This window comes from Talpa europaea (genome assembly GCF_964194135.1).
Source record: "Talpa europaea genome assembly, chromosome: 1".
In the NCBI taxonomy this organism is placed as follows: domain Eukaryota; kingdom Metazoa; phylum Chordata; class Mammalia; order Eulipotyphla; family Talpidae; genus Talpa; species Talpa europaea.
This window is the reverse complement of record NC_140073.1, coordinates 213,775-241,668: the sequence shown is the minus strand read 5'-3', so window position 1 is coordinate 241,668 and position 27,894 is coordinate 213,775. Positions and strand designations below refer to the sequence as shown.

The window sequence follows — 27,894 nt, the reverse complement described above, 5'->3', positions numbered from 1 at the left end:
CCCCGGGCCGGGCTGGGGGCCACGCCCCCAACAGCGGGGGCCGGGCCGGGCCGGGCCGGGCGGGTCAGCCCGAGCGGTCCCCGCGGGCGCGCCTGGGGCGGGGCTTGGGGGGCGTGGGGGGCGTGGGGGGCGTGGGGGCGTGGGGGCGTGGGGGGCGTGGGGGCGTGGGGGCGTGGGGGGCGTGGGGGCGTGGGGGCGTGGGGGGCGTGGGGGGCGTGGGGGCGTGGGGGCGTGGGGGGCGTGGGGGCGTGGGGGGCGTGGGGGGCGTGGGGGCGTGGGGGGCGTGGGGGCGTGGGGGGCGTGGGGGGCGTGGGGGCGTGGGGGGCGTGGGGGCGTGGGGGCGTGGGGGGCGTGGGGGCGTGGGGGCGTGGGGGGCGTGGGGGCGTGGGGGGCGTGGGGGGCGTGGGGGGCGTGGGGCCCCACCCGGGCGCCCGCGCGGACGGCAGGTGTCGGGCCCCGCCCGAGGCCCCCCAGGGCGCCGTCCCCGGGCGCGGGGCTCCGCGTGCGGCGCGGCGGGTGCCCCGGCGGAGGCCCCGGGAAGCGGCCCTCGCGCCCCGCCCTACGCGGGTCCCGCCGGCGCAGACGCCGCGGCCCGGGGCGCCCGGACGCGCGTGTCCCCGGGGCGGCGGGGCGGGTCGCCGCGAGCTCGCGGCCGGCGGGGCGCGCGTAGGGCGGGGGCGGCGGGGCCTCGGCGGGCGGGCAGCGCCCCGGGGGGTCGCGAGGCCGAGCCGGCTCGCAGGGTCCGGTCGTCCCCGCGCGCGCCGAGACCCCGCGGAGCGGCGGCTGCCGGGGGGGGGTTAGAGGGGGGCGCCCGGCCTCGAGGGCGGGAGCGGAGCACGCGGGGCCCGCAGCCTCCCGGCGCCCCCCTGTCCGCAGGGCCCCGCCCGGCCCAGCCCCGAGCCGGCGCCCCCGCCCCCCCCGCCCCGCCCCCCCCGCCCCCCGAGCCCGCGCCCCGGCCCCGCCGACCGGGGCTCCGGCCCGACCCCGCGCCCCGCCCGCCCGCACGCCCGCCCGGAAGCCCCGCCCGCGCGGCGCCTGAGCGGCGGGCCCGTCGGCCAACCGCAGCGGGCCGGGCGGGCGGCCGCGGCCAATGGCCGGCCACGCCCGGCTGACGGACGGGCGCGGGGCGGGGCGTGCGCGGGCCCGGCCGAGTGTCCGCCGCCCGCGCCCCGCCGCCCGCAGCCGAGCCGCACCCGCCGCGGACAAGCCCATGCGCGGGGCGAGCCGCGCGCCCCGGCCCCGGCCCCCGTCCCCGCGCCGCTCCCGGCCCCGGCCCCGGCCCCGGCCCCGGCCCCGGCCCCGGGGGCAGTCGCGCCAGTGAGCGGTGAGTGCGGCCGCGGCCGGGCCGGGTCGGGGTCGGGCCGGGCCGGGCCGGGCCGGGCCGGGCCGCCGCGCCCAGCCGTCCTCGCCCGGGGCGCGCGCGCGGGGGCGCAGGTGAGCGCGCCGGCTCGCCGGGCGGGGCGCTGCGGCGGGGTCGCGCCGGGCCCGGCCCTCGGGGGACCGGCCTCCGCGGGCCCCGCGTGGGCCCCGCCGCCCGAGACCGCGCGGCGCGCAGGAGCCGGCCCCGGGAGAGCCTGGGCTCCGGCGGCGCCGCGCGCTGCGCCCCGGGGCCCCCGCCGACCCCACTTCGGGGATCGCCCCGCGGGGAGCCCCGGCCCCGGCCCTCCCCGCCCCACCTGCCGTCGCCTCCTTCGGGTCCTCGTGCCCTGCGCCCCGCTGGCCGCGACCCTGGCCCCGCGGGCGCGTCGCCTCGCCTTGCTCCGGCCCGGGGCCCGCCCTCCTGCCGGCTGCTCCTGGCGCCCCGGAGGCCGGGGCTTCTCCTGCCCCCGGCCTGAGCCGCGCAGGCGACACCGGCTCCGGGAAACGCCGGGAAGGCGCCATGCGGGTCGCCCGGCTGCCCCGCGGCTGGCACTGGCCTGCCTGGGCACGCTGCTGTGGCCCGGCCGCCAGACCTGTTCTCCCAGGGAGGGGCCCTGGTAACCTCAGCCCGCGGGGCCTCGGCTCAGGGTTTCTGCCGACCCGGCAGCTTCTAATTTGGGTGCGTGGCTGGGAGAGCGCAGCGGTCAGCTGGCCTCTGGGCCCCGGCCTCTGGCACAGACACCAAGCGCAAGGGGCAGGGGGGCAGGGGGGCGGGGGGCGGGCCCCTCCCCGCCCCGGGTCGGGGGCCCGCAGGTGGGCAGCTGGACCCCGGCGACCTGGTTGTTGGGGTCCAGAGTCCGGGGCGGCCGGCCACAGGGTCTGGGTGTGGCTGAGCGTGGCCTCCCTGCAGGTGGCCCGAGACCACCGCGGTGCCCGCAGCGCCCCCCCCCCTTGAGGAGCGATGACGGAGTATAAGCTGGTGGTGGTGGGGGCCGGGGGCGTGGGCAAGAGCGCCCTGACCATCCAGCTCATCCAGAACCACTTCGTGGACGAATACGACCCCACCATCGAGGTGAGTGGACTCCACCGCCCAGCGAGGAGGGCCCCAGGGCGGCTCATGTGGGCGCCGGTGCGGGCCAGGCCCCTGAGCGTGTCCTCCCCCAGGACTCGTACCGGAAGCAGGTGGTGATCGACGGGGAGACGTGCCTGCTGGACATCCTGGACACGGCGGGCCAGGAGGAGTACAGCGCCATGCGGGACCAGTACATGCGCACGGGCGAGGGCTTCCTCTGCGTGTTTGCCATCAACAACACCAAGTCCTTCGAGGACATCCACCAGTACAGGTGCGAGCCGGCCGGGGCTCCCCGTGCACCCCCACGGCACCGCAGCTCACACCCCCTCCCCGCAGGGAGCAGATCAAGCGGGTGAAGGACGCGGACGACGTGCCCATGGTGCTGGTGGGGAACAAGAGCGACCTGGCCGCGCGCACCGTGGAGGCCCAGCAGGCGCAGGACCTGGCCCGCAGCTACGGCATCCCCTATGTCGAGACCTCGGCCAAGACGCGCCAGGTGAGACCCCCCCCAGCCAGCCAGGGACCCCTGCCGGCCAGGGAGCAGCGCTCATCACCCCCTCCCTCGACACAGGGCAGCCGCTCTGGCTCTGGCTCCAGCTCCGGGACCCCCTGGGACCCTCCAGGACCCCCATGACCCAGCAGCCCCCCGCGCTGTAAGTCTTCCCGGACGGCAGGGCAGCGAGGGAGGCCAGGGCCGGGGTCTGGACTGACACAGCCGCAGGGGAGGTGGAGGTCCCTGGAGAGAGCTGCCCTGAGCCAGGCCGGAGCGGTGACCCTGGGGCCCCAGCCCCCCGCCCCCCCAGAGTGCCCCACGGCCCAGCCCCGACCCCTTAGTGTGCTTTGGGGACAAGGGCACCAGTGCAGGGGGACTGGGCGCAGGGTGGTCCAGCGGGGCACCAGCCGGGCCCTCCCGCCCCACCACACCACACCACACCACACCACCTGACGGGGGCCCGGGGCTGTTGGCAGTGCAGGGTGGGGGGGCGGGCCTGTGCCTGCGGGGTCCCGTCTCCTGCCCACAGCCCCAGGCCCTCTGAGCTGCCCCTTCCCCGCAGGGTGTGGAGGACGCCTTCTACACGTTGGTGCGGGAGATCCGCCAGCACAAGGCGCGCAAGCTGAGCCCGCCGGATGAGGGTGGTCCGGGCTGCGGCAGCTGCAAGTGCCTGCTGTCCTGATGGCATCCACGTCGCGTCCACGCTGCCGCCTCCGGCCCCCAGCTGCCCGCCTGGCCCTGGATGGCGGGACGGAGAGAGGAGGGAAGGGCTGGCGGGGCCCAGTGGGGCCAGAGGACAGAGGCGACCACGCCCCCTGCGGACGCTTTGCACAGACTGGCGTGGACTGACCGGTGGCCCACCCTGCCCCTGCCCGCCCTGCCCGCCGGGCACTGGCTGAGCCGCAGTAAATTATTAGATGGCCTCGTCATGGCGCCGGCCAGGCCGGGAGGCTGTGGTGTGTGCAGCGCCGGTGCCGCCGCGGGTCCGCGTGCGCGCCGACCAGAACTGACCGGCAGGGGTGGCGCTGAGGGCTAGCCCTGCCCTCTGGAGGGAGGTCCTTCTGGGTTTGGGGGCTGTCCAGCCCAGCGGGCAGTGGGCCTGGTTCCCGCTCGGGTGGGGGGCCTGGGCCCCAGGTGGGCAGGGGCCGCTGGTCTTCTCAGGCCCACGGGGGGTGGGGAGTGTCCCAGACCTTGGGCCCATGTTGGGGGACTCCCGGGGCCCCTTCTCTCAGAGGCCTTGAGCGTTTAGCTTCCACGGGCATCTTAGGCGGGAGGCCTTGGTCAGTCAATGCAGAGGGGACCCTGTCCGGGCAGCCCCTCGCCCTGCCCTCAGGCCCCCAAGCTCGCCCCAGCACGCACGCCCCACAGGCCCCAGCACACACGCGTGCCCCCCGGCGCCAACAGGCCATCCTGTGTGCCCGCTCCACCCAGCAGGAAGGGGGCCTTTGGGGCCAGTGCTGCCAAGGGGCACAGGGCGCAGCAGAACCCCCGTGTCAGGTCCTTGCGGCTCGTCTGGGTGGATTCACCCTGGGGGATGGGGCTCCTGGATGAGGGGTCCTGGCAGCTAGGGGGCGTGACGGCCAACCTGGGGCCGGCAGGGACCCCCTGCGGATGCTGCAGAGGAGCATGGCGCGTGGCCGAGGGCTTTTCTGCTCCCTGGCTGACCATGGCCAGAGGCTCTGGGCTTCCCCCTCATGCCCTGGCCAGCAGCTCCATGTCCTGGTGCGAGGGCAGAGCTGCTTGGGGGCCCGTATTGGGAGGTGCCAGGGCAAGGGGCGCTGCCCTCAGGCTTCGGCTGGGGCCTCGGCGTGCTGGCTGCTTGTCGGGTGAGGCACCGGGACCCGCAGAGCCGTGAGGACGGTTTGGATCAGGACCAGCCAGGCCTAGGGACCCAGAGGGCGCTGTGGGAGTGAGGCTGCCCTCCCCTGACCTGAGTGCCGTCAGCAGTTGGTCTGCTTGGGGCACAGGGTGCCCTGTCTGGCTCAGCTGCTGGCTCACCTGCAGCAGCCCAGCCCGCGGCCGCGCTTCTCAGCCTCCAGGCGCACGAGACGGGCCTGGGCCTGGGCCGGAGAGCACCAGGGAGCCCCCTGGGGTCTCTAGAGGTACTGGTGCGATGGTCTTGCCTGAGAGTGGGCGGGGTGGGGTGGCTTGCCCCACGGGCTCCAGGAGGGCACTTGGGGTGGTCTGGGAGAGGCTGGGTCCCTTGAGGGAATGTTCCGGAAGAGCGGGGAGCAGTAGCTGCTTAGTGGGGCGGGTGGGAACCTTCAGCCCTGCTTGGTTTCTGATGATGGGCGTGTGTTTTGAGGTGCAGGTGGCGCCCTGGGCGGCCAAGCCCCTGGGTCTGGGGCATCCTTTCCAGGTTGGAAAGGGGTGCTCAGGTGCCGGGAGCCCTTCCTCAGGTGCATCTCCACTGTGGGCCTGGCTGGGTGGGCCGGGAGGCCCTGCAGGAGTGGCGAGCAGGGGCTCACTGCTTGCACGGGGGTCATTGGCACATGGGCGCATGGAGGGCCTAGCTGCCAGGAGGGCGCCCCAAGACCTGTCTGCAGAGCTGAGCGGTCAGCCAGGCACAGCACTGCCCGGGCGCGTGGGGGAGGATGCCCGACGAGAGCCTGTCGCTGGGCTCGAGTTCACTGTCCTTGGTGTCCCGGCTCCTGGACGACAGCTCCTGGGCTCTTCCCCAAGGAGAAGGGCTCCCCAGCTCCAGCCCCATCCCCCAAGCCCCCCCCCCAGACGGCTCAACCCCTCCCCTGGGGCCCTGAGACCCCCCACCCGGTGCCCTGGGACTTCCGGCCTCCCCTCCTGAGTTCTCTGGGACCCTCACATTCCCTCCCAGTCACTGCGGAGACCCCCATTCCTCTGGGACCCTCAAACACCCCTGGGGCTCCCAGCCTAGCCCCCAGGCCATCTGGGAGACCCTCTGAGACCCCAAAAGCCTCCCAGAACTGAGTCCCACCGTCTTCCCCTCCCCTGCCCTCCTGCCGGGCAGCCTCACTTGAGGCGGCTGTTCCCTGAAGGTCAGTCAGGTGTGTCCTGCAGGTGGGGCCCACGCGCAGGTCAACTGGCTGCCTGGGAAGACCCTGCCCAGCTCCCTGGGCCTGCTGGGGTGGGGGTCGGTCCAGAGAGGCGCCGGGAGGTCCGGCTCCCTGCATCCTCAGGAGGGCAGGGAGGTTTCCCACAGAAACAGTCCTGGCCCTTGGTGAGGGCGCAGGGCCCCCGTCTGTGTGTCCCCTGGGCCGCGGCGACGGCCCTCGGGCTCCTCCGGGCCCCAGACCCCCCTGCGCACAGCCCTGCCGCGCCCGCGGGGTCCCGGCCGCCTCGGCGCCGCCCGCCGCAGGGCGCAGATGCCTGGCCTCGGGGCCCCTCGCTGTCCGCGTCCCCGCGGCCCCTCGCTCCTCCGCGCGCGAGCCGGCCACGTGCTGCCCCCTCGGGGCGGGAAGGGCGGGCGGCCCCACCGGCTCCGTCGCCCGTCCCAGCCCAGGGACGCGCCTGACACCCCGAGTGGGCGCCGGGCTCCACAGAGGTGCCGCCACCGAGCGCTGCTGCTGCGCGCGGGCGAGCGCCCGCCGCTGCCGTGAGCGCCGTGGTCAGCGGCCCCGCGCGGCCGGCGCGCCCGCACCTGTCCGCGGGCGGCGCTCGCTCCCGGCCTCACCGCGCGGGCGAACCTGCCAGGCCGCTCTGGCAACAGATGACGGGGCCGCCCGGCCCCGCCCCCGCGCGTCACCCCTGCGCGACGCCCAGCCCGTGGCCCCGCCCCCTGCGCCGTGGCCCTTCTCCCTGTCGTTCACGGGCCGTGGCCGTGCCTGGTCGTCTGGAGGTCAGTCGCTCCCCGCCGCCGCTGAGCGAGTAAAGCGGCCTGAGGGGCGGGCTGTGGGCGGGCGCCGCGCCCCGAAGCCCACGCTGAGCCCGCGAGAGGCGCGCCCCGGGCCCGGGCCGGCGGGGCGTCTGCGCGTGCGCGCCCGCGCGGGGCACGCCGGGAGTCCCGGCCGCGCGGTGTGCGCCTGCGCCCGGGCCGGCCCCGGCCGTGGGGTCCGCGCGAGGCCGCCGGGGCTGCCCGCCCCGCCCCGCCCCGCCCCGCCCCGCCCCGCCCGGCCGCCGCTCGGGGGACGGGCCGCCCTGGGAGCCGCGCCCGGCGCCCTCGCCCCGCCCGCCCCAGGGGGCGGCATCCCGGGGGGCCTCGGCCCCCGCTTGGCGCGCGCCTCGCTGTTCGGAGCCCGGGGCCAGGACTCCGGGGAGGGCCGCGGCCTGGGGACGGGGCCACCGCCGGCCCCTTCGGGCGCCCGCGGAGGCTCTGCTCGGGGGCCGGGGCGCCGCCTCGTCGCCTCTCGGATGAGCCAGCCGTGCGGCTCCGCGCGCCGGACAGCGGCCCGAGCCCGGCCGCGGCGGGGGCTGCAGGGACCGGCGTCGGGGCGGGGGTGCTGCCCGCTTTCCCGCGAGGAAACGTGGCCGGGTGGGCGCCGCGGAAGGCCCGGCCTCCGCCCCTGGACAGCGGCCGTTCCGGGGTCCTCATTTTCTTGAGACTTTTCTTTAAAAAGCAAAAATTTATTTTGTTTATTGATGCACACAAGAACTGGGGTACAGGCCAGAGGTGCGGGGGTGAGAGGACTCCCCAGAGACGGGGGGGGGGGCAGGGAAGGCGGATCCACTGAAATCCACTCCTGAGGGGAGCAGCCGGGAGACAGAAGAGGTCTGCCGCGCCCTGTGGGTCACTCCCTGGCCGGGGATCGAACTCAGGCCACAGCATTCACAATCTGAGACTATCCCCTATACCCCAGGGGGGGCCCAAATTTGAGGGTTTTATTGGGAAACTTATTAGGAATATACACCTTTCTCTCCTCTCTCTCTGCATGTTTGTTCTAGAAAAGATCTATCACAGCAGAACTCTTCTTCCCTAGCCTCTGTGGGGCACAGGACAGAATCCCTTTTACAGTGTGACCCCCCCTTAATAGTTTGGGGTCCCCGGGCATCCCTTGGTCACATGCTGACACAGTCAAACTCCAGTCTCACCCTTCATGGGCAAATGCCCAACGGGCTAGGCCATAGCAGGGCCACTAAGGCCTGAGAGTCAAACTGCCAGCAGAAGTCAAGGCCGCAGGGACAGGAACGGCGAAGGGGGGCAAGCCCGGGGAGCAGGACACAGGAGGCAAGATGTCCCGCAAGCTGGCTCCATGGGAGGACCAGGGTGACAGTGCCCTTGTGGCCCAGAGCCCCCCAAGCACTGAGCCGCCAAGAGCAGTGGCCAGGAGCAGCCTCCCGGCCTCCTCTGCCCGCCCCTCCCACCGTGTGCCCACCTTCCTGCGCCCCTGTCAGCAGCCTGGCCCTGGCCTGCCGGGAGCTGGAATCCCAGGTCAGCGTTGTGGGCGGGCGGGGCCGCCACTCAATGGCCTGGGAGCCGCCACACCTGAGCGGAGCCCCGGGAGCGCTGTGACTCCCATCACGGCGAGTGCCTGCTCCTCGCAGGAAAGTCAGAAATGGGGTCTCCCTGGTGGCACAGGGGTTAAGCCTCAGTGCTGTGAAGCTGTCAGGGGTGGATCCTCCCAGCTCCCCCTGCACCTCTGGCCTGCACCCCAGTTCCTCTACTTTGCCCCCAAATCCCCAAACCCTTAAATTGCCCAGCTCCTGGTGGGAAAATGCCCAACCTTGGTGGGTCAGAAAAACTCCTGAGGCCTGAGGTGCCTGAGGTGCGCTCTGGCGGGGCCGCAGGAGGCAGGCCTTAGAGAGCTGGGGAGAGACGCCTCATCAGGGTAACGGCTGCTGAGGGCGAGGACATGGCCCCCGTACCCACGGGTCCCCCTGAGTCTCTTTCCCAGCAGCACCGCGGTGGCTGGGGCAGAGAAGCATGAGCCGTGCTGCCCCTGTGTTCTAGGGCCTCCCTGGGCCGCTCAGCCTGCCCGGGGCACTTGGGAGCTCGTCGGGTGGGGTGGGGGGCGGGGGGAACGGCACCCCCTTCAGAAGGTGCATCTGTGACAATGAGGGGTCTGTGTTTCTCTCCCCTTTTCCTTTTCTGCCTGTGAACGTCTCCCTGAGCACGGTACTGGGGTTGGAGGGCGTTGCCTTTCTGCACACACAGGTGGCATGAGCCCCTAGAACAGACAACCTGGGTGTCCCCTTGGCAGTGTGGGGTTCCTAGCACCCCTTGGTTCTGTGCAGAATCACTTCCTCAGGCTGCAGGCGTCTCAGGAACTCAGCACCCTCTTCTTTGCCTGCCGTTGAAGAGAACTTCCTGGGCGCCTTTTGTGGTTGTGGGCATCTCTGCACCTGCTCTGGGGCGATGGCAGGAGTATTGCCCGCCCCTCGGAGATCTGCCTGTAATCACTGAGCCTGCATTAGTGCCCCCCCCCCCCGCCCCTGCCCCCGGAGCCCAGCAGGGGCTGCAGCAGGGGCTGGCCCAGCCACACCTTTCCCCACGGAGGAGCCCTGTGCGCCAGTCCTCCGAGAGCCGCCCCCAGCCCCACCCTGGCCGGGCCTGCCACGTCCGCGCCACTGGGCCCGGGTCGCCCTCGCTTGCCCACCTCACTTCAGAGGGGCCCTGCCCCTGAGCACGCGGTTCCCTTGTCTGGTTTGGCTGGCCTGGTTGTTAGGGATCTTTGAAGAAAAAAGCAAAAGCAAAAATAGCACCGTCCCTTCGAGCCTGTCACGCTGGCGGCCTCGGCTTGGTCAGCAGAGCCTCCATGTGGGCAGCCGCCCACGTGCCTGGCTGGCCGCTGCCTCGCCCTGCTGAGATTGCAGGACCCCACGTCTGGCGGGGTGCTGGGCCTCCCCACACCCCCTGGGGCGCGGAGGCTGCACGGCACCCTGACTCCATTTTTCTTGTGCCCTGTTTTCTCACCTCGCACGTCCCACATTCTGAGCAGCATGAATCACCCGCCTCCTGACGTCTCGTGTCCCCCGAGGGCCTGAGCTGTGGGCGTGAGGCCTGTGCGCTCCTCAAGGCGCAGAACTGCGGACGGGCCCTGAGGCCGGCGGGGTGACCTGAGAGGGCCACGGCGTGGTTGCCTGGGTGCATTCCAGAGGGCAGCGGGGACGGGTGTGCGGGTTGGGGAGGCGGCGCCTGACGGCGGGTGGGGCGAGGTGCTGATCTCCCTGGCTGCGCCCCAGAACGCCGTCCATGGGCCGTAAGGGGCGCAGGGCCGGTTCCGCGGGGGGGTGGCCGAGCAGACGTGGCCGCTTCTTGCACTGGGGGCCTCGGGCGGGGCGGCTCTGCCCCGCCCGTCGCCGGGGCCTCAGGTCACCGCGCCCAGGGCCCTCGCGCTCCCGCGCCGCGGCCGGGAGGGGCCGCTCTGGGCGCTGACCGGCTCGCGGAGGCGCAGAGGCCCGCGTGGGGGGGCCCGGGGGCCGGGGCGGGCCGGGGCGCGGGCGGCCGCCCCCGCTCTGCCCCCGCGCCTGGTGACGAGCCCGGGCGCGGCTCAGGACGGACGCGCAGGCCGGGCCGTCTGCGGAGCCGCCGGGCGCCACGACGGGCTGGACGCCGCCCGGCGGGCCTCTCCGCGGGCGGGTGACGCTGGCCCGGCCGGCGGCGACACCCCGCGGCACCGCCGCGCCCGGCCCGGGCGGCCCCGGCAGCGCGTCGCGCGGCCCGAGCGGGGGCGAGGGGGGGAGGCCGGTCAGCGCGGCGGCGGCTCCGGGCCCCGCGAGCCGCGCCCAAGGAGCCGGGCGCGGGGCGTCCCCGCCGCAGGCCCCGCCCCGCCCCGCCCCGCCCCGCACCCCCGGCCCCGCCCCGCCCCGCACCCCCGGCCGGCGTCCGCCTTGGGCCCGGCATTTGCGGGCGGCGGCGGCGCGGACCCAGGTGAGCGTCCCGGGCGGACCGGGCGGGCCGGGCCTCCGCGCGCTCCCCAGGCCGGGCCGGGCCTCCGCGCGCTCCCGGGCCCCGCCGCCCGGCCTCGCCCCCCGCCCGGGCCGCACGGCGGGCGGGCCTGAGCGCGGCTGGTCCCTCCCCAGAGCGGCGCCGGCGGCCCGGCCCGGCCCGGACACGCGGAGCCTCGGCTGGGCGCGGAGGGCGGCGGCGGCCCTGGGCGGCCCCGCGCGCCCCGCGCCGCGCCCCGCGCCCCGCAGAGGTAACCGCGGCCGCGGCCGGGCGCCGGGGCTGGATCCGGGGCGGCGCGGACGAGCCCAGCGGCCCGGCCCCCGGGGGCCGCTCGGAATTCCGGGCCGGGAGCCCCGCGGCCCGCTCAGGCCGGCCCTCCGGGCGGACCGCGCAGGGGCCGCTCACCCCACCCTCGGCCGCGGCCGCGGCGAGGCTGGTGACGCCCCGCGGCCCCCCCCCCCCCGGGCCGGCCGAGTCAGGCCCTGGGGTCCCCCGCGGAGGGCTGGGCGGTGCCGGCGCCGGGGGGCGGGAGCCGCCGCCGAGTCCGGTCCAGGGAGCGGGGCTCTCTGGGAACCAGGAACCTCCCGGGGCTGAGTCACCCGCCCCGCGGCCTCTCCGAGGGCAGCGGCAGGGAAAGCCTCCTCAGCCTGACTCCTCCCTGGGCTCCCTGCCCCAGGCGGCCCCCACCCCCAGGGCGGGGCTGTGGGGAGCAGCTGCCGGCCGGCGGCGCGGTCCCCTGCTCAGAGGGCCCCCAGGACGCGCGCGGGACACGCCTGCGAGGGCCAGCCCCGGGGCCTGCCTCCCACCTGCTGCTGGCCCCTGGGCAGTGTCCCACCCCCTGCGGTGCTCCGGGGCCTCCTGGGGCCTCCTGGGGCGAGGGCCTGCGGCCTTCCTGTCCTGGGGTGAGTGCCGGGCCCACAGAGGCGGAAGCCGGTATGGAGGCCGACAGGTGAGTGGCCTCTGCCCCAGGGCCTCAGGCGTCCCTAGTGCTGCAGCCAGTGGTGGCCTTTGCTGGGGCCGCCGCCTGCTGCCTCCCCCCTCTCTAATCCTGGAGGCCAGGGTGGAAGAAGGGGTCGAGCTCCTCCCCAGACCCTGGCCTCCCCGGGGTCCTGCCTGGGGATCTCCGCGCGCTGGCCGCTGGCCTGTCAGTGTGGCCCGGCTCAGCGCCTCCCCCCGCCCCCTGCAGAGCGTGCCTCCTCACCCGCCATGAGTCTGGACGTGCACTGCCAGCAGCTGAGTGCCGCGCAGTGGGCAGAGCTGGTCCCTCAGCTCCAGCAGCACCAGGCGGTCAGGTAGGTGGGTGCGGGCCGGGGGGGGGGCGCCCCAGTTGGGGGGGTGTGCGCTCCAAAGCCCTTGACCTGCGGGTGCACGGAGTGAATTTTGTCATTTTCCCGGAACCCGAGACGTGACTCTTGTGCTTTTTTTCCTGCTCTTGCTCCTGGCGTGGCCTGGTGGGGTCTGGGGGTCCTGCCTGCCCCACGCTGGGCGCTGGTCAAGGTGAAGCACCCGTGGAGTGGCCCCCCCCCCCCCAGCTTTCCGTGTCCTTTGCTGTCCTGGCCCCGGGGCCCCAGTGGGCACCATCACCCTGGCCGGCGGCTGGGGTGTGAGTGGCGCCTGCCCCGCCATGTCCCGGGCGGCCTCCGCACTGCCCGGGCCCGAGGTGGCCCCTTGAGAGGCTGGAGCTGCCGCTCCTCCCTGCTGAGCACCCCGGGGGCCGGCGGGTGGCCCTTCTCCCCTCCGGCTGTCACGGGGGATCCCCGCGCCCGCCAGCGAGCCGTGCTGCACAGTCATGGCGGCGGCCTCCAGCCCGGCCGGGAATTTCAGCTCTTGCTTCCTTCCTGCTTGCCACGGCCATCCTGCCCGCAGGCCTGGCCCTCCCTTGGCCCTGCGTCACCGTGGTCAGGATGAAGGTGGCGTCAGAGCCGGGTCGCCGAGCACCGCCCTCGCCCTGCTCGTGGCCCCGGTGGCCCCGCGGCTGCGGGGGCGCAGCCCGGCACTCTGCATGCTGGCTCCTCGCACGCTTGGCTTTCTGCCTGGAGTCGGGACCCTCCCGCTGGGGCGGCGCCCGCAGCATCCAGCGTCCTAGTCCCACCCGGCCGCCGGCTGGCCCTGACTGTCCGGGTGTGAGCCCGTGAGGCGTCTCGACCCACCGCCCCGCGTCCTGTCCACAGGCTGGAAGACTGTGGCCTCACCGAGGCCCACTGCCAGGACATCAGTGCCGCCCTTCGGGCCAACCCTTCCCTGGCTGAGCTCAGCCTTCGCTACAATGAGCTGGGGGACGCCGGCGTGCGCCAGCTGCTCCTGGCACTGCAGAGTCCCACCTGCATGGTCCGGAAGCTCAAGTGAGTCTGATCTGGGGCGGCTCCCAGCCGGGGCGGGGGCCTGCAGGCGGCTGGAGTGCGACCGTCCGCGAGGCGGGAGCCACAGACCCTGGGCTGGGTGCTGCTGGGGGCGGGCTGGCTCCTGCCCGAGCCTGCCTGTTCCTGGTCTGCGGCTCCCTCGCCCTGACGGCCGCTGCACTCCAGCCTGCAGAGCTGCTCCCTGACGGAGGCCAGCTGCAGGGTCCTGCCCGCGGCCCTGCGCTCCATGCCCAGCCTGCGGAAGTTGGACCTCAGCGACAACAAGCTGGGGGACGCGGGCCTGCAGCTGCTCTGCGAGGGGCTCCTGGACCCTCAGTGCCGCCTGGAGAAGCTGCAGTGCGTACGCCCCGCCCGTCCTGTGCACCCCCGCCCACACCCACCTAGGCTGGCACCTGCCGTGGGGCCGGCCAGGGCGGGCCCTTTGGAAGCACCTGGGCGTGGGGTGGGCAGGCCCAGTTGGGGTGACGTCTGGCTCCCGGTCCAGAACCCTGGGGAGGGGCCCGTGACCTGCGCGGGTCCCCCGAGGGCTCCCGGTGGACGCCTCTGCCGGCCCTGATGCAGGCCTGTCCCCAGCTTGCAGTGCTGTGACCTGACGGCCGCCAGCTGCGAGCGCCTGGTCTCGGCGATGGGGACCAAGCCTGGCTTCCGGGAGCTGGTGCTGACCCACAACCAGATCGGCGAGGCAGGGGCCCGGGCGCTGTGCCGTGGCCTGGCCGCCGCCCCCTGCCAGCTCGAGTTGCTCAAGTGAGTTGGGGGAGGAGAGCAGGGGCGGGGGGGCGTGATCAGGGCCCCACGGCTCCCTGTCCTCCTGTCCCCCAGTCTGGAGAGCTGTGGCCTGACCTCAAGCAACTGTGAGGACGTGGGTGCCCTTGTGGACTCCAAAGCCTCCTTGTGCCACCTGGACCTGAGCAACAACCCGCTGGGCGACGCGGGCATCGCGCAGCTGTGCTCGGCGCTGCTGGGCCCCAGCTCCCAGATCAAGACCCTGTGGTGAGGGGCCTCTGCTGGGTGGCCGTGGGGCTCTGCCTAGCCAGGCTCCCTCTGGGAGGGCAGAGGCACTGACCGCCCCGCTGCCCCCAGGCTCTGGGAGTGCGACCTCACGGCCGAGGGCTGCAGGGAGGTCTGCCGTGTGCTCAGGGCCAAGAAGAGCCTGAAGGAGCTCAGCCTGGCGGACAATGCGCTGGGGGATGAGGGCGTGCGGCTGCTGTGTGAGAGCCTGCTGGACCCCGGCTGCCAGCTCGAGTCCCTGTGGTGAGCACGGTGTGGGGAGGGGGGGCCCAGGCGGCAGGTGGGCCGGGCAGGGGCCCGGTGCCAGTCTCGTTCATCCCGCAGGGTAAAGACCTGTGGCCTCACGGCCGCCTCCTGCCAGCACCTGAGCTCGATGCTGACCAAGAACCAGCACCTCCGGGAGCTGCAGCTGAGCCGAAACCCGCTGGGCAACGCCGGCGTCCAGCTGCTCTGCCAGGGCCTGAGCCAGCCGGACACCAAGCTGCAGACCCTCTGGTGAGCCCGCGTCCCGAGGCCCGTCCCTCCCCACCAGGCCCCGGACCGGCGCCTCCCCCCTGGTCCCGGCCTGCCCGCCCTGGACGGCTGGGTCCTGGTCTTCCGAGGCTTAGCGCTTGGCTGCCCTGTGGGCAGGGGACCCCAGTTCCTGAGCCCTCGCCTCAAAGGCTGGGATGGTCCCGCGAGACCCTGTGGGAGCGGGGCTCGGCTTGGGGCCCACCGCAGCCCTGACCGCCGCCTCCCCTGCCAGGCTGTCGGACTGCGAGGTGACGGACAGCAGCTGCGGCAGCTTTGCCTCCCTCCTGCTGGCCAACCGCAGCCTGCGTGAGCTGGACCTCAGCAACAACGGCCTGGGGGACCCGGGCGTCCTGCAGCTGCTGGGCAGCCTGGAGCAGCCCGAGTGCAGCCTGACCCAGATGGTGTAAGTGGGCTGGGGGTGTGCGGTGTGGGGTGTGGGGCTGAGCAGGGCGCCCAGCAGCGTGGACACTGGCTCACCCCTGCCTCTCTGCCCAGCCTGTACGACATCTACTGGACGGAGGCCGTGGAGGACCGCCTGCAAGCCCTGGAGGGGAGCAAGCCAGGCCTGAAGATCATCTACTGACGCGCACCCTGCCCCACCCCCCACGCATTCTCTGGGTGTCCTGGTTCTGAAGGGAAACACTCACAGCCCAACTGCGGAAATTCACTTTTATATCATTAAAGCACTTTCTGACAGGAAGGGCCCCTCCTTCATCTGAGGTGCCAGCTAGGAAGGGCACCCCAAGAGCTGCTGGGAACCCACAGCTGCAGGCCCCACCTGCAGACGCTGGCTCCCTCGGGGTGGGAGTGGGGTCCACCTGGCTCTGCAGCCCAGGGCCACCATGTGACACTGCTGGGGGCAGCACCCAGAGCCCTCTGGACAGAGACCAGGGTGCACCCAAGGGCGACGGCGCCACCTCTCAGCAGGGCACCATCTCCCCACTCAGGGTGGAGGGTAGTTGAGAGTGATCGGGACCTTCAAAGGGCCTGGGCAGAGCCCCAGTCTGTGCCACGAGCCCTCGTGTCCCTGCTGTGCTTCCTAATGCAGCTCCTGGACACAGGAAGGAAGGTGCCAGAGCACGTGTGTGTGCAGGAGGAATGTGGGGGCAGGGGCGAGTATGTGTCAGGGGGCATGTGGCGGTGTTGGGTGCTCTGGTCTTTTCTGGAAACCTCTTCAAAGGAGGAGGCAACAAGGGAAACAAGGCTCTTCTGAGGCCAGGAGCCCCGGCTGTGGGGGCAGGGACCTCAGCCGGGTGGCGGGGTCTGGAAATCCGGGCACTTGTGTGTCTGGAGCTGGTCCTGGGGAGGATGGGCATCTTCCCCCGCCTGTCCCCTCCATAGGCAGGCCCCCAAGTGCCTGTGGCTGCCCCTGGGGTGGGGGAGGCGAGGGAGCCTCAAAGTGGGGGTGTGCCTTCTCCTGGCTGTACTCGTTCCTCTGGCTCCTGGAGGAGACCCCCACACGGGCTGGAGACCCCCAAAGCCCTCCTGACCTCAGGCACTGGCAGCGGCCTCTCAACCTGCGTGGGCTGCTCTGGGGTGGCAGGGTGACCGGTAGCCCAAGGAGTGGAGAAGGGGGGTGCCTCTGAGGGGTGCTCAGCGTGGACCTGGTCTTGGGGAAGCCGACCCTGCTAGTGGGCAGCTCAGATGCATGTGCCCGGTGCCCCTGACGGAGGCGGCCGGTCGCTGGGGACAACACCCTGTGGCCCAGCTGGAGTCGCTAAGGGTGGAGGTGACACGGCCCGGGTTCCCGGCGGGTCGCTGGCTGAAGGTCACAGGTCACTTGGGTGCTGGCGACCCCTCCCTCGCCGGCGCTGGCCCCGGGGCGTCGTGGGGGCCGGCCTGGTGTCCGTCCCCGCTGCTGACAGCCCTGCCGGGGGGCGGCCGGCCCTGCTGCTTCTGCCGCCGGGTCTCCTTGTAGCGCAGGGTGATGTCCCTGGGGGCCGAGGGCGCGTCACGGGGTGCCCGCGGGAGGGCGGGTGCGCGCGCAGGACCCAGCCCGGCTCACCGCAGGAAGAAGCGCCACACGGTCCAGGTGAGCACAAGCACCGAGCCGAGCGTCCAGCACTGGGAGATGTAGAAGGGCAGGGACAGCGTGAGCGTGTGCGGGTCGTACTTGACCACGATGAGCAGCTCGGTGGCAGTGATGGCCGCGACGAGCCAGGCCTGCTGGCCCAGCTTCTTGTGCAGCTTCCTGCGGGGCAGGAGCGCGGGGCGGGCGGTCAGCAGTGAAGAGACCGGCCCGGGCAGGCACCGCGGCCGCTGCCCCGCCCCCGAGGGCGCGCACTCAGCCGCCCCCCCCCCCGCCCGGGCGTGTCCCCCCAACCCTGCCCGCCTGCCCGCCCGGGCGTGTGTCCCCCCCCCAGTGTCCCCCCAACCCCGCCCGCGCCCTCACGGGTCGTCCAGGAAGTCGTAGATCTCCCGCATGGCCACGCCGCCCACGTTCACGAAGAAGACCAGGCGCAGCAGGACCAGGCAGTGCTCGGGCGGCATCCACAGCACGAACTTCAGGTAGAAGGTGTTGAGCTCTGCCAAGAGAAACTGGGGCGGGGCGGCGGTGGGCGGGGGCCGCGCGCGCGGGGCGGGGGGGGGGGGGGTCGGTCGGGGTCGGGCCTCACCACCAGGATGATGCCGCACACGGCCAGCCAGCGCCGCAGCGAGGACGCGGGCTTCCACTCGAAGCGCACCCAGCTGTAGGGCGTGAACTGGAAGGCGATCCTCTTCATCTTGCCCCTGCGACACGTGTGTCAGGCGGCCCGCGGCGCGGCGACGCCCGCGGGGGGCCCCGGGGAGCCGGGCCGGCGGCGCGGCCGACCTACTTGTAGGTGGGGATGTTCCAGAGGCCCTGCCACTTGTACGTCTTCAGGGACAGCCACTCCAGGGTCTTCATGCCGCAGTAGATGCCCAGCCCGTTGCAGACCAGCACGTCCATGATCCACTGCGGGCGGCGGGGGGTGCTGAGACGCGCCCGCCGCCCCCGCCGCGGGCGCCCCGCCCGGCCCGCACACCTACGTGGTCCCACCAGCACTCGCTGAAGTTGGGCAGCTGGTGCTCGAGGCTGTACTCCAGGAACTCGAACATCACGCTCACGATGGTGCACATCCACCAGTCCCGGATCATCAGTGTCTGCGGCCAGGCGCCCGCCGCTCAGAGGCCGTCCCCAGCCCGCAGGCCGGGTCTCCAGGGTTCTAACCGGCCAGCACTGCGCTGACCCAAACCCGAGCTCCCAGGCAGGTTCCAGGGCCCTCAGGGGGAACTCTGGACAGCTGGGCCATCCCGCGCCTGGGCCGTGAGGCCTCACCCCCCACCCAGGGTCAACAGGGACACTCAGGGCAGGCCCGAAACCAGGGGTCGCGCCTGGCAGCCGGGCCACCTCACCTTCAGGTACCAGCCGATGAAGTGTGCGGGCACGAAGCCGTCCAGCTTGTCCTGTGGGCGACACAGTGCAGGCCTCGTGCAAGCCCCGGCCCCTCGGGCCCCTCACCCCCGCCAGCACCCAGGACCAGAGCAGGGGCGCCGAGCTGTCCCACACCAGACATGCCTTGAGCTGCCTCTGGACGAGGGCAGGGCACCCCACACCCAGCACCAAGGAGGACACAGGTTAGGCAGGACGCTGGCCCAGCTGGGGTGCTGAGCTTCGTCAGTGTGAGGGGTGGGGTCCCGCCGAAAGCAGCACCCAAAGGCCGGCGCTCAAGGCACACTGGGGCTGGGCCTCACCCAGACGTTGTGGAAGGGGTCAGTCTTGTTGTCGGGGTCGTAGATGAGGCAGTTTCCCCCATAATCCCTCTCGGGTAGTGGGACCCCCAGTCTGGGGTCAACGTACTTCAGAAACTGACGGCCATCCTGGACGGTCTGCAAAGCCAGCACCCTGGTCAGTGGGCTGGACCTGTCCTGACCCCTTGATGGGCCAGGCCCTGCCCCTTGCCAGGATGAAATCAGGCAAACGGCTCCACGTACAACAGCCTCAGAGTCCACTACTATGGGGGGGGGGGGCGGAGGAGCTGGTGCTCTGGGCCCCAAAAACCATGTCCTGGCCACAGCCTCACTCAGGCCCTGTGTGCACCCAGCGGGGGCCTGGCCAGCACTCCAAGAGGACAGGGCAGCCGAAGGTGAGGTCCCACCACCTGAGGGCCTAGACACTAAATCCCGGCCGTCCACTCTGCTGGACAGATCAGAGGGCCCGAGGAGATGTGAGCACTGACCGACCCACAGGCAGCAAGTGGGCACCAGGGAGCGACTGGCCGGGATGGGTTAGGGGCATTGCTAAGGGCTAGTCTGGCCTTGGCTCATTTATCAAATGCACCAACTTCACGTGTGACTCAGCAGGGAAGCTGGGTACACGGTTAATGGGAACTTGATGCCATTCTGTGGATCTGCTTCAATATAGAAAATGTAAATTAGTAAAAAATAAAATACTGACCCTAGCAAAATAAAATCAAGTTCGTCTCCCAAGCGGACATGCACAGGCCCGTGAGGCCGTCAACGCCACCACCGGTCCCCGACCGTCAGTCGGGTCAGAGGAGGGCCCATACTGGCAGGGGCGAGGGGTGCGGGTGAATCCGCTAAACACAGACAGGCCACGAGGCCACGAAGCCCACCCGTGGGCCTGTCTCTGGAAGAGCCATGGCGGCGCTGCTCGGGATTGGCCGCCCAAGTGTCCACCAGCAGTTGAAGAAGTGAGACGTGTCCACACACCAGATGCTGCTTGGCTTTGCAAAGGGCACGCGGACGCCTGCAGGACCCAAGGGGCCGGGGCACGAGGTGACACAGAGCAGCACAGGGTGGCCCCCAGAGCACCCAGGGGCGTCAGATCCAGAGTAGCGGGGCCAGGTGGGGAGAGTGTCAGGACAGCGTTTCCGCTGGGAAGATGGAAGGTTCTGGAGCTAGTGTGGGGGGACAGCACAGACTTGCGAAGGTGCCCAAGACCCCTCAGTTGCTCACCAAAAGTGGCTAAAATGATAAATGTTGTGAATCTTTACTATAATTAAAATTTAAAAAGGCCTTGTAATAAAACAAAACAAAACAAAAACACACACTCGTGTTCGTGTGTGTGCACATAAAACTGGTGTGAGGTGCAGGCTCCACGGCCTGTGCCAGGCCAGCTGGTTCTGCTTGCACAGAGGTCTCCATGGGGACCTGGTACCCCGAGTCCCTGTGTGGTTCTTCGCAACTTCTTGTGAGTCTGTGATTGCTTTTATTATTATTATTATTTTTTTATTATTTATTTATACAAGCACTGGGTACAGTCAGAGACACGGGAGGGTGAGAGAATTCACCAGAGCCAGAGCGGAGAGTAGAACAGGCAGAAGGACCGAAGGACACTGCTGAGGGGAGCAGCGGGCGGCAGGAGAGGTCTGCGCGCCATGCGGGACCTTCCTTCGGTGGCCGGGGATCGAACCAGCGCTGCAGAGGCTGCGGGCAGCTTCACAGCCCAGTGTTCAACCGCTGCGCCACCAGGGGAGGCCCTGTGATTGCTTTTAGATGTAAAAAACCTCAACATTGGACCTCCCCAGTGGCGCAGCGGTTGAGCACTGGGTTGCGAAGCTGCCCGCAGCCTTTGCAGCGCCGGTTCGATCCCTGGCCACGGGGCGAGGGTCCCACATGGCGCGCAGACCTCTCCTGCCGCCCGCTGCTCCCCTCAGCAGTGTCCTTCGGTCCTTCTGCCTGCTCTGCTCCCCGCTCTGGCTCTGGTGAATCCTCTCACCCTCCCGCGCTTCTGACTGTACCCAGTGCTGATATAAATAAATAAATAAATAAATAAATAAATCTTTAAAAAAAAAAAAAAAAAAAAACCCAAAACCAAACAAACAAACAAACAAAAAAAACCCCTCAACATTAATGAGGGACCTAAACAAAAAACAAAACTAAAATGTCGAAGAAAATCTCAGCCTGGCATTAGACAAAAACCACTGAGTCGTGCTGTCCCCACTGCCATTACCACAGAACAGCGGCCAGCGCTGCTGGTGAGGAGGGGTGGCACAGCCCTGGTGGGGCACCTGACATCGTGGCCCAGCTGAGGCTCTAGAAAGCTGCCCCAGTGCAGCACTACAGACAAGCCAGTGGCCACAGAAGGTCAAAACAAGCCTCCCTGGGGGCTGAGGGGTTAGTCTCAGGCCTGTATGCATCCCCCACACACCTCTGGCCTGTACCCCAGTTCTTCTATGCATAAATAAATCTTTAAAAAATAATTAAAAATAAATAAATGAAAGGCTGAAACACTGGAACAACTCAGCAAAGCGGGCATCCACCTGTGCTTGCTGGCGCTAGGGGATGCCACCCAGACGCAGCGGGCACCTGCTAGAGAGGTCAAAACAGAGCACCCAGGCCGAACCCAGGCTGCAGAGGATGGGGCATGGGAGTCCCAGAAGGGGCAGCACAACACAGTCCCCACCCCCGCGGGGTGCGCCTCCTGCTACGCCTCCTGCTACCTGGTCCACAGGGATGTCCAGACAGCTGTGTTCCTAATGGTCCCAAACCAGATGCAACTGAATGTTCCTCAACACCTGGTGGGTGCACAAACCAGAAGATGCGCATGGTGGATACCACTATCTGATAAAAGGGAGCCATGGGCTCCAGTGCCCCTGGTGCCACCAGGAGCTGCCTCAGCCAAAGCCCTTTTATGTGCACTGCCTGGGTTGTGGAGTGGGCCAATCAGGTGTGAGCTCTGAGCCACTGGTGCTAAATGGCCCAATCAGCCACAGGACTGAAAAATGGTCCAATCAGACTTGTGGGTGGGGCTCCCTGAGAGAGGATATAGGCCAGGGTCTCTGGCCTACTTATATAGAGGGGGTTGCCAGACACTGTTCTAGCCTCTGAACAGAGGAGGACCAGACGCTGAGAGAAGGACGAAGAAAAGCCACATCTGGCCACTGACCTCAGGCGAGGGAAGAGGAGCTGAAGACCTTTCAGGGACGGGGCCTCCGTCCAGTCTCTCCACCCATGAAAGGAGCCTGGTGGCTCAAAGAACTGTTGTTGGTGTCACCCAACCTCTCTCAGAGCTGTGACACTGGGGGTCTCTGCCAGCACCTCTAGGGACCCACAGTGACTATCCCTACTAGCCAGTGCTGTCCAGACTCCTGGTGACCGGTGGTGACCATCACTGAGGCCACCTGGGGGAGGCGGCCACCCCATGTGGCCACAATGAGCCTCTGTCTCCCTGTTTGCGGGGTAAGTCAATCTGCACGGTTGTTCCCTGAGCCCGAGGCCTGAGCAGTTACATGTGGGTGAGACCCACACTGACCTGTCCCCCATTGGGGCCTGTCCCTTGATTGGCTCCAGGCCCCTCTTGTGTAGGAGGAGCCCAACAGCACCTGATTTGGTTTTGGGCATTAACCTCTTGGCTGCTGCCTCGAGCCCGGGCCTCCCACCATCTCACTGGTGCTCACGCCCATGCAGTGTTAGGACGGAAGAAACTCCACTAAATTCTTTGTAACCGGAACAAGGAACATCCGTGAGAGGAAGGTGTAGAGGTGAGTCCTGGCCCCAGTTCTCTGACCGTGGTGTGGGGGAGCAGCCGGGACGTGAGCATGGGGGCAAGACCATCATGGGCCATAGGAAGACCGAGCCCAGCACCCACTGGCTGGGACAAGCTGGACAGCGCCCCAGGCTTGGTCCTCAGGCAGGCCCGAGCCACGCCAGCCGCCAGCATCCCCCAAGCTGCGTCTCCAGGCGGAGCCTCAGGTGCGAAGTGCTGGTCACCGCCTGCCCATAATGGCCCTTCTGGACACCCCTGCCCACTGGCGTGGGGGCTCAGCCTGGCTTCCTCCCCACTCACCTTTCACCCGCCAAGGCCATGTCCTCCCTGCAGTCCCCAGTTTATGAAGCCAAGAAAACCACTTACCTGGAAGAGGATGAAGATGAGGAACAGCTCGTAGACCACGCTGACGCAGAGCCAGAAGCGCCAGTAGGCTGCGGGACAGGGGCACAGCGTCAGGCTGGCCGCGCCGCCCACTCGGCTAGGCAGCCCGCGCAGGGCTGGGCGGGGCGGGGTCCAGCTCAGACTCAAACTCGGCTTCTCCCTGGGCCGCTGCTGCTGCTCCGCATCCCTCCACACCACCCAAGTCCTGCTTCTCCCTCCCGTCTGGCGCAGAGGCCCAGGCAGGCGCCGGTGGAGCCCAGCCTCTCCCACCACCGGACGCGGCGTCTCCTCTGAGCGCGCGAGGAGGCCCCCGCTGCGGCCGCTGCCTCTTGATCGCGGTAGCATTTTCAGTTTTCTACGTTTAAGCACTGACTCTGCTCTTGACGTGGCCAGGCCCAGCCTGTCTCTTCGCGTTAAACCCACCCTGAGCCCCAGGACAAGCCCGGCCTGGTGACGGCGGCCCTTGAGTCCAGTGGACGCGCCCAACAGCGCTCACCGCAGAGGCCGCCGCCGGAAGGGCCTTGTCCCTCCAAGCCTGTCCTCCGCGGCCCCCACACTTCCCACAGGCCCAGGGAAGGCGTCCATCTCCCACTGGGAAATGTTCCGGAAGCGAACAGCGGCGTCACCCTCCAGGACCGCAGCCTGCGTGCCCAAGGCCTCGGGCCTGCCTTTCCCCTGTCATGTCCGTGAAGCCCGCAGGCCCCTCCCGTGGCCAGGTGGGGTGCGGACGTCCGCGGGACCGGACCAGAGCCCCAAGGTGGACTTGCCCTGGTCAAGCCCCTCCTCAGACACAGGGCAGGTGCCCCGAACGGGACTCCAGGCGCCTCATGTCAGGCAGGATGGAAAAGTCTAGAAAACTCTTCCTGGTCAAGAGCTGCAGCAGAGCCTCAGGGTGTATGCACGAGTGTGGGGAGCCCGGCGCAGGAGGGGCTGGAGGCTCCGAGGAGCGCTTCTCCCCAGCACCCATTGGGACTGGCCTCTCCCCGTCACAGTCCTCCCTGCACCCCCGCTCGGCAGGCCCCGAGCCTGCCTGGCCACACGGTGGGCCGGCTCAGACACCCCTGCACACCGCGGTGCTGCACCTCCCCCTGCAGTGACCCTTAGGGCTAATGGCTTGCGCCACGGTCCCTAGGTCCGGCTGGGCAACCAGCGCGCAGGGGGAGAACAGCAAACCCCCCGAAGACATAGATAAGACGGAAGCCTGTGGAAAGATAACGACCCCCAGGAGCCACTACAGGAATCTGACCGCAGGGAACCTTATCTCGCCTCCTCAAGGCCCACAAACTTCATTCTAATACAACTGTCTCTCTAAAATCTTTTCTCTTTCTCTGTCAAAAAAGGTCATTGGTCGCTGATTAAAAAGAACATACGAAATCTAATAACGAGGCTCATTCAAATGAAACGTTACTAAACTCGGTGTATTAACAGAACTGTTAGCGTAATAACTTCTCTGCTGTGTGCTTAGCCTTGTCAGCATTAATCTTAATGCTAAAAATATTACATTGTGAAAAGCAAAACTCACCCGTGCTAATTAATAGTGATTTAGTGGTAGTGAGTAGTTAAAACAAAAAGTAATCACATACAACAAAAAGATAAATGAATCGCCCGACTACTTAGGGCTGCGCCTGGGCCCACATGTAGATCACCGCCCTGTCAATGATAAGCTAAACCTACAAGCAGCTGATTTCTTCACTGATGCTCGCCGTTCCTCTGCCTTCAGAGGGCATATCCATACTGGTCACCCACTCAAAGAGAATCACACTCAGATTTTCACTCTTGAAGTGTGTCTGTGTGTCATTTCTTTCACCGACGCCCTGACCACCCTGCGCAGCCTCTCAACCCTGAGACGGCCTCATCGTTCACTGCTGTGCAAGTCTGCGGCACCGCGGGGTCCATGCCCCCTCCCTGCCCGGACGGCCCAGCCGAGCGGCACCAGGGAGGCCCCACTCTAGCTCTCGGGGCTCCGCAGCGGGACGGGAATTCTGAGGGGGAGGCCTTTTCGCAGGGACCGGCCCCTGGGGGCTGCAGCCAGTCAGGCAGCTCCCAGAGGGTGGGAGGTCACCGCCCCCCTGCTCCTCTCCCCCAGCCCAGGGCACCCTCTTCCCCGCCCCCCGGGGCTCCCAGGCCACCCAGGGGCCGCCAGCGGAGCTCCCAAGACAGCCGGGGCAAGGCTCCTGAGCCAGCGGGTCAAACTGGCGAGGAAACAGCACCGAGTCAGAGAGAACCACGCGGCCCCAGGGCGCCGCCCTCCGCACAGGCTGGGGCGGATCGGCCCACGCGCCACAATCCCGGCCGTGACCATGGCGGGGTCAGCCGGCCTTCCCCATGGCTCGCGTGGGGCGTCCAGAGCCTGCCGGCGAGAGCGGCTGACCAGCAAGGGACGCCTGGGCCAAGGCCCCTCCCGGCCACAAGGCCCCGCGCGACACGTCTGCCCCGGGCTCCCGGTAAAACGAAGACCTGACGGAGGACGCAGGAGTGGAAACCGCCCCGCGAGGAGGGCGCCGGCCTGGTGGGTCCTCGCCGCAACTCACAGGGCTCTTCTGGGGGTTTTATTTACATTTTTGGTATTTTCCAAATCACCAAGAAACACGGGCCCTCACGGGACAGAAAAGCAACACGTCACCGAGGGGCCGGGTGGGGCGAGGGGCGGGCGGCGGAGAGAGGGGCCCCAGCAGACGCGCGTTACCTGGGTGAGGCCTGGAGAAGGGCCCATCCTTGGCTTGTGTGACTCCAAAACATAAGAAAACCAAGATACTGGCCACAATGCCTCTGCAAATACAGAACAGCCCTCAGCGTGCGCCGCGGAGGCGCAGGGGTCGGGCGGGACAGGCCCCGCTGCCCGCAGCCCCGCCCGGCGCTGACCTCTTGGTGTTGTAGGCCGTGTCCCGCGGCGTCTCCTCCAGCAGCGTCACGTAGCCCAGCACGCAGGTGAGGATGAAGAGCACGGTCAGGGTGTGCGCCCGCCTGCGGGGAGCCCAGGTCAGCGCGCCCGGCCGGCACCGGCACTGGGAGGCGCCACTCAGCCTCATCTGAGAGTGGTGGGGGGGGGTGACCCACCCTCTGCCCGCCCCCGCAGCCCGGTCACCCCCAGCGCCCCACGTCTGTCCAGCCCCGGTGGCTGTAGGAGCGAGCCCGGTGGGGCAGCCCTGGCACCGGGCAGTGCCTTCTGGAAGGTGTGGGGTCCCTGCAGCACCCACCTGAGCCCTCCCAGAAAAACGGCTGCTTCCTGTCTTTTGGGGCTGTGACATCTCCCTGGGGGTCTCCACACAACCAGGCCAATGAGGGCGCAGCCCCATGCCGCCAGTGGGGTGCAGAGAGCGCCCCAAAAGCCCGCTGCTGCGGAGCTGCCCCTGAGAGGTGGCCTCGCCCCCCTGCCTGCCCACCCCGGCCACTGATGATGCCCATGCCGTGGCCTTCAGCTCGGCCTCCATTGGGCGCGGCCACGGGCGGCAAGTGGACATTTAACTTAAGAAACTTTCCGCCTGACTGATCTTCCAGCTGCGTGGAGATGGCGGCCACGATGCCCCTCGCCTGGATACAGGGGTCGCTCGGAACCCTGGTGACGCCCAGTGACAGGCCCTCTGGCCCACACAGCGCCACACCCAGGGCACCTGCAGGGGGGCCTCCCCAGACGTGTCCTGTTGGAGAAACATGTCTTTGCCCTACACTCTGTCCCCTCAGACCTGCAGGCATGAGCTGGGGGTTGCCCTGCCATGGCCCCGGGGGGGGGGCGCCAGCGTCCTGGCCCCCGTGTGGACACAGAGTGAGGGAAGGCAGCCTCCAGCCACTGGAACGCACCCCAAGAAGCCCAACAGTCTTTGAAAACGAAACCCGAAAAACAAAGTTATGAATCATGCAAATGGCCCTTCGAGGAGCTGGGAGCACGAAGTAATGTCCACAGACGCAAACTTTTAAGCTTCTAAGTGAATTCTTGGCGATGCCCTAGAATTCCCTAAAATGCAAGTTTGTAGAATCCCTTCCCACAAATCCGAGTGGCGACCAGTCAGCACCTGGGCCCTTCCCCTGCTCAGGGGGGCGCAGGCCCCGGCCAGGCCCTCACCAGCCCTCCCTCTCCTCATAGGTCAGCTCAGCCAGTTGGGGTCCACTCCCAGGGACTCAGGCCCGTGGATAGGGGTCCCAGGGCTGCTGCTTGGTGCTTCTGCAGAAACCACCGCGGGGAGGGGGTTCCTGCCAGCGGGTAGCCCTCCGCCCACGGGCTCCCTGCTGTATCCCCCACATAGAAACTGGCCGGGGGGACCCCAAGTGTGCCGCACGGATGGGAAAACCGGAGCAGGCCTGGCCGCGCGCCCTCCAGGCGAGTCTCCAGAGGTCACCCTGGGGTGGGGGAGGCCCCCGCCCAACCCTGCAGGCTGGAGGGGTGTGGCCCCCCAGGAGAGGCCACAGCTGGGCCCGGCGACAGCTCCAGCGACAGGGCACCAGCCCCGGCTCCGCGGCCACGAGCCCGGCAGGACGGGCGGCCGGCCCCGCAGCCGCTGCCGCCCCCCACGCGGGCCCAGCCCCCGTCCAGAGCTGACAGGCCGGGGCGCAGGGGCCCCACGTGCGGCTCCCGGTCCGCGCCCGCCCGCGAGCGTGCGGCCCCCCCGCGGCCCCCCGCGGCCGGGTCTCTCCGGGGCTGGGCCGAGGCCACGGCGCCCGCGCGCCCAGGGGCGGGGAGGCCGGGCCGCGCACGGAGGGGCGGGGGCGGCGCGGGCCGGCCCAGCTCCCGGAGACGCGCGCGGCCCCGGCCCCGAGCCGGCGGGGCGCGGCGGCTGGAGGTGACTTTGACCGGCCCGGAGCGCCCGGCGCCCGGCGCTCACCAGAAGAAGGTGTTGGTGCCGTCGTCGTAGACCTCGGACTCGGTGCTGCGGCGGCCCCCGCCCGGCCCGGGCGCTCGGGCCGCGGGCGCGCCGTCGGGCGGCTCCTCCGGCGGGGCCGGGCGGGCGGGCGCGGGGGACCCCGGCCGCGGCCCCCCGGCGCCCCGGCGCTCGCCCCTGCGCATGGCGCCGCCCCGGCCGCTCGCGCCGCGCCCCCGCCCGCGCACGGCGGGCCCCGGCAGAGCGGCGCGCGGGGAGCGGGGACGGCGGCGGCGCGTCGCCCCGCGGGGTCTCGGGCGCGCCGGGCGCGGGCGGCGCGGAAAGGGTGGGCGGTGCATTGTGGGGCTTGTAGTCCGCGCCGCGGGGCAGGCCGGGCCTCGCAGGCCACGACGCCGGCTCCGCGCGGGGCGGGCCGCCTGGTTGCCGGGCAACCGGAGCCGCCGCGCCGCCCGCAGCGCAGCGCGCCCCGCCCCGCCCCGCCCCGCCCCGCCCCGCCCCTGCCCGAGCCGAGCCGGGCCGGGCGCAGACGGCGATCCCGGGCGCGGCCGGGCCGGGGCGCTGGAGCCCCGGGGGTGTCTGGGCGCCCGGAAGGGCGAGGGCGCGCCCCTTCCGGTCGGCC

General features: G+C 70.0%; 3 protein-coding genes across 4 annotated transcripts; 2 read left to right on the top strand and 1 right to left on the bottom strand.

Moving 5' to 3' along the window:
* Window positions 1-2,320: 2,320 nt before the first annotated feature.
* On the top strand, window positions 2,321-3,853 carry HRAS (HRas proto-oncogene, GTPase; the record flags this gene model as incomplete). Its single annotated transcript, XM_084243839.1, has 4 exons — window positions 2,321-2,431; window positions 2,524-2,702; window positions 2,768-2,927; window positions 3,487-3,853. 4 exons carry the CDS (start codon window positions 2,321-2,323, stop codon window positions 3,604-3,606), a joined length of 570 nt encoding a protein of 189 aa, XP_084099965.1. The 3' UTR covers window positions 3,607-3,853.
* A 2,825-nt stretch (window positions 3,854-6,678) lies between these two features.
* Window positions 6,679-15,232, top strand: RNH1 (ribonuclease/angiogenin inhibitor 1). The gene is made up of 10 exons (XM_084253348.1): window positions 6,679-6,738; window positions 11,912-12,017; window positions 12,897-13,067; window positions 13,251-13,421; window positions 13,659-13,829; window positions 13,905-14,075; window positions 14,166-14,336; window positions 14,418-14,588; window positions 14,839-15,009; window positions 15,102-15,232. The coding sequence occupies exons 2-10, from the start codon at window positions 11,932-11,934 to the stop codon at window positions 15,187-15,189; spliced, it is 1,371 nt and encodes a 456-aa protein (XP_084109474.1). The 5' UTR covers window positions 6,679-6,738; window positions 11,912-11,931; the 3' UTR covers window positions 15,190-15,232.
* A 958-nt stretch (window positions 15,233-16,190) lies between these two features.
* On the bottom strand, window positions 16,191-27,460 carry PTDSS2 (phosphatidylserine synthase 2; the record flags this gene model as incomplete). 2 transcript variants are annotated; one of them, XM_084244010.1, is made up of 12 exons in its annotated part: window positions 16,191-16,539; window positions 16,612-16,797; window positions 16,999-17,144; window positions 17,222-17,336; window positions 17,423-17,541; window positions 17,616-17,729; window positions 17,982-18,032; window positions 18,321-18,517; window positions 22,440-22,511; window positions 25,148-25,230; window positions 25,324-25,425; window positions 27,279-27,460. In XM_084244010.1, the coding sequence occupies 12 exons, from the start codon at window positions 27,458-27,460 to the stop codon at window positions 16,383-16,385; spliced, it is 1,524 nt and encodes a 507-aa protein (XP_084100136.1). In that variant the 3' UTR covers window positions 16,191-16,382. The 2 variants fall into 2 exon arrangements, with proteins under 2 accessions (XP_084100136.1, XP_084100137.1); XM_084244011.1 differs by having other exon boundaries at window positions 18,321-18,455; window positions 22,444-22,511.
* Between the last annotated feature and the right edge of the window lie 434 nt (window positions 27,461-27,894).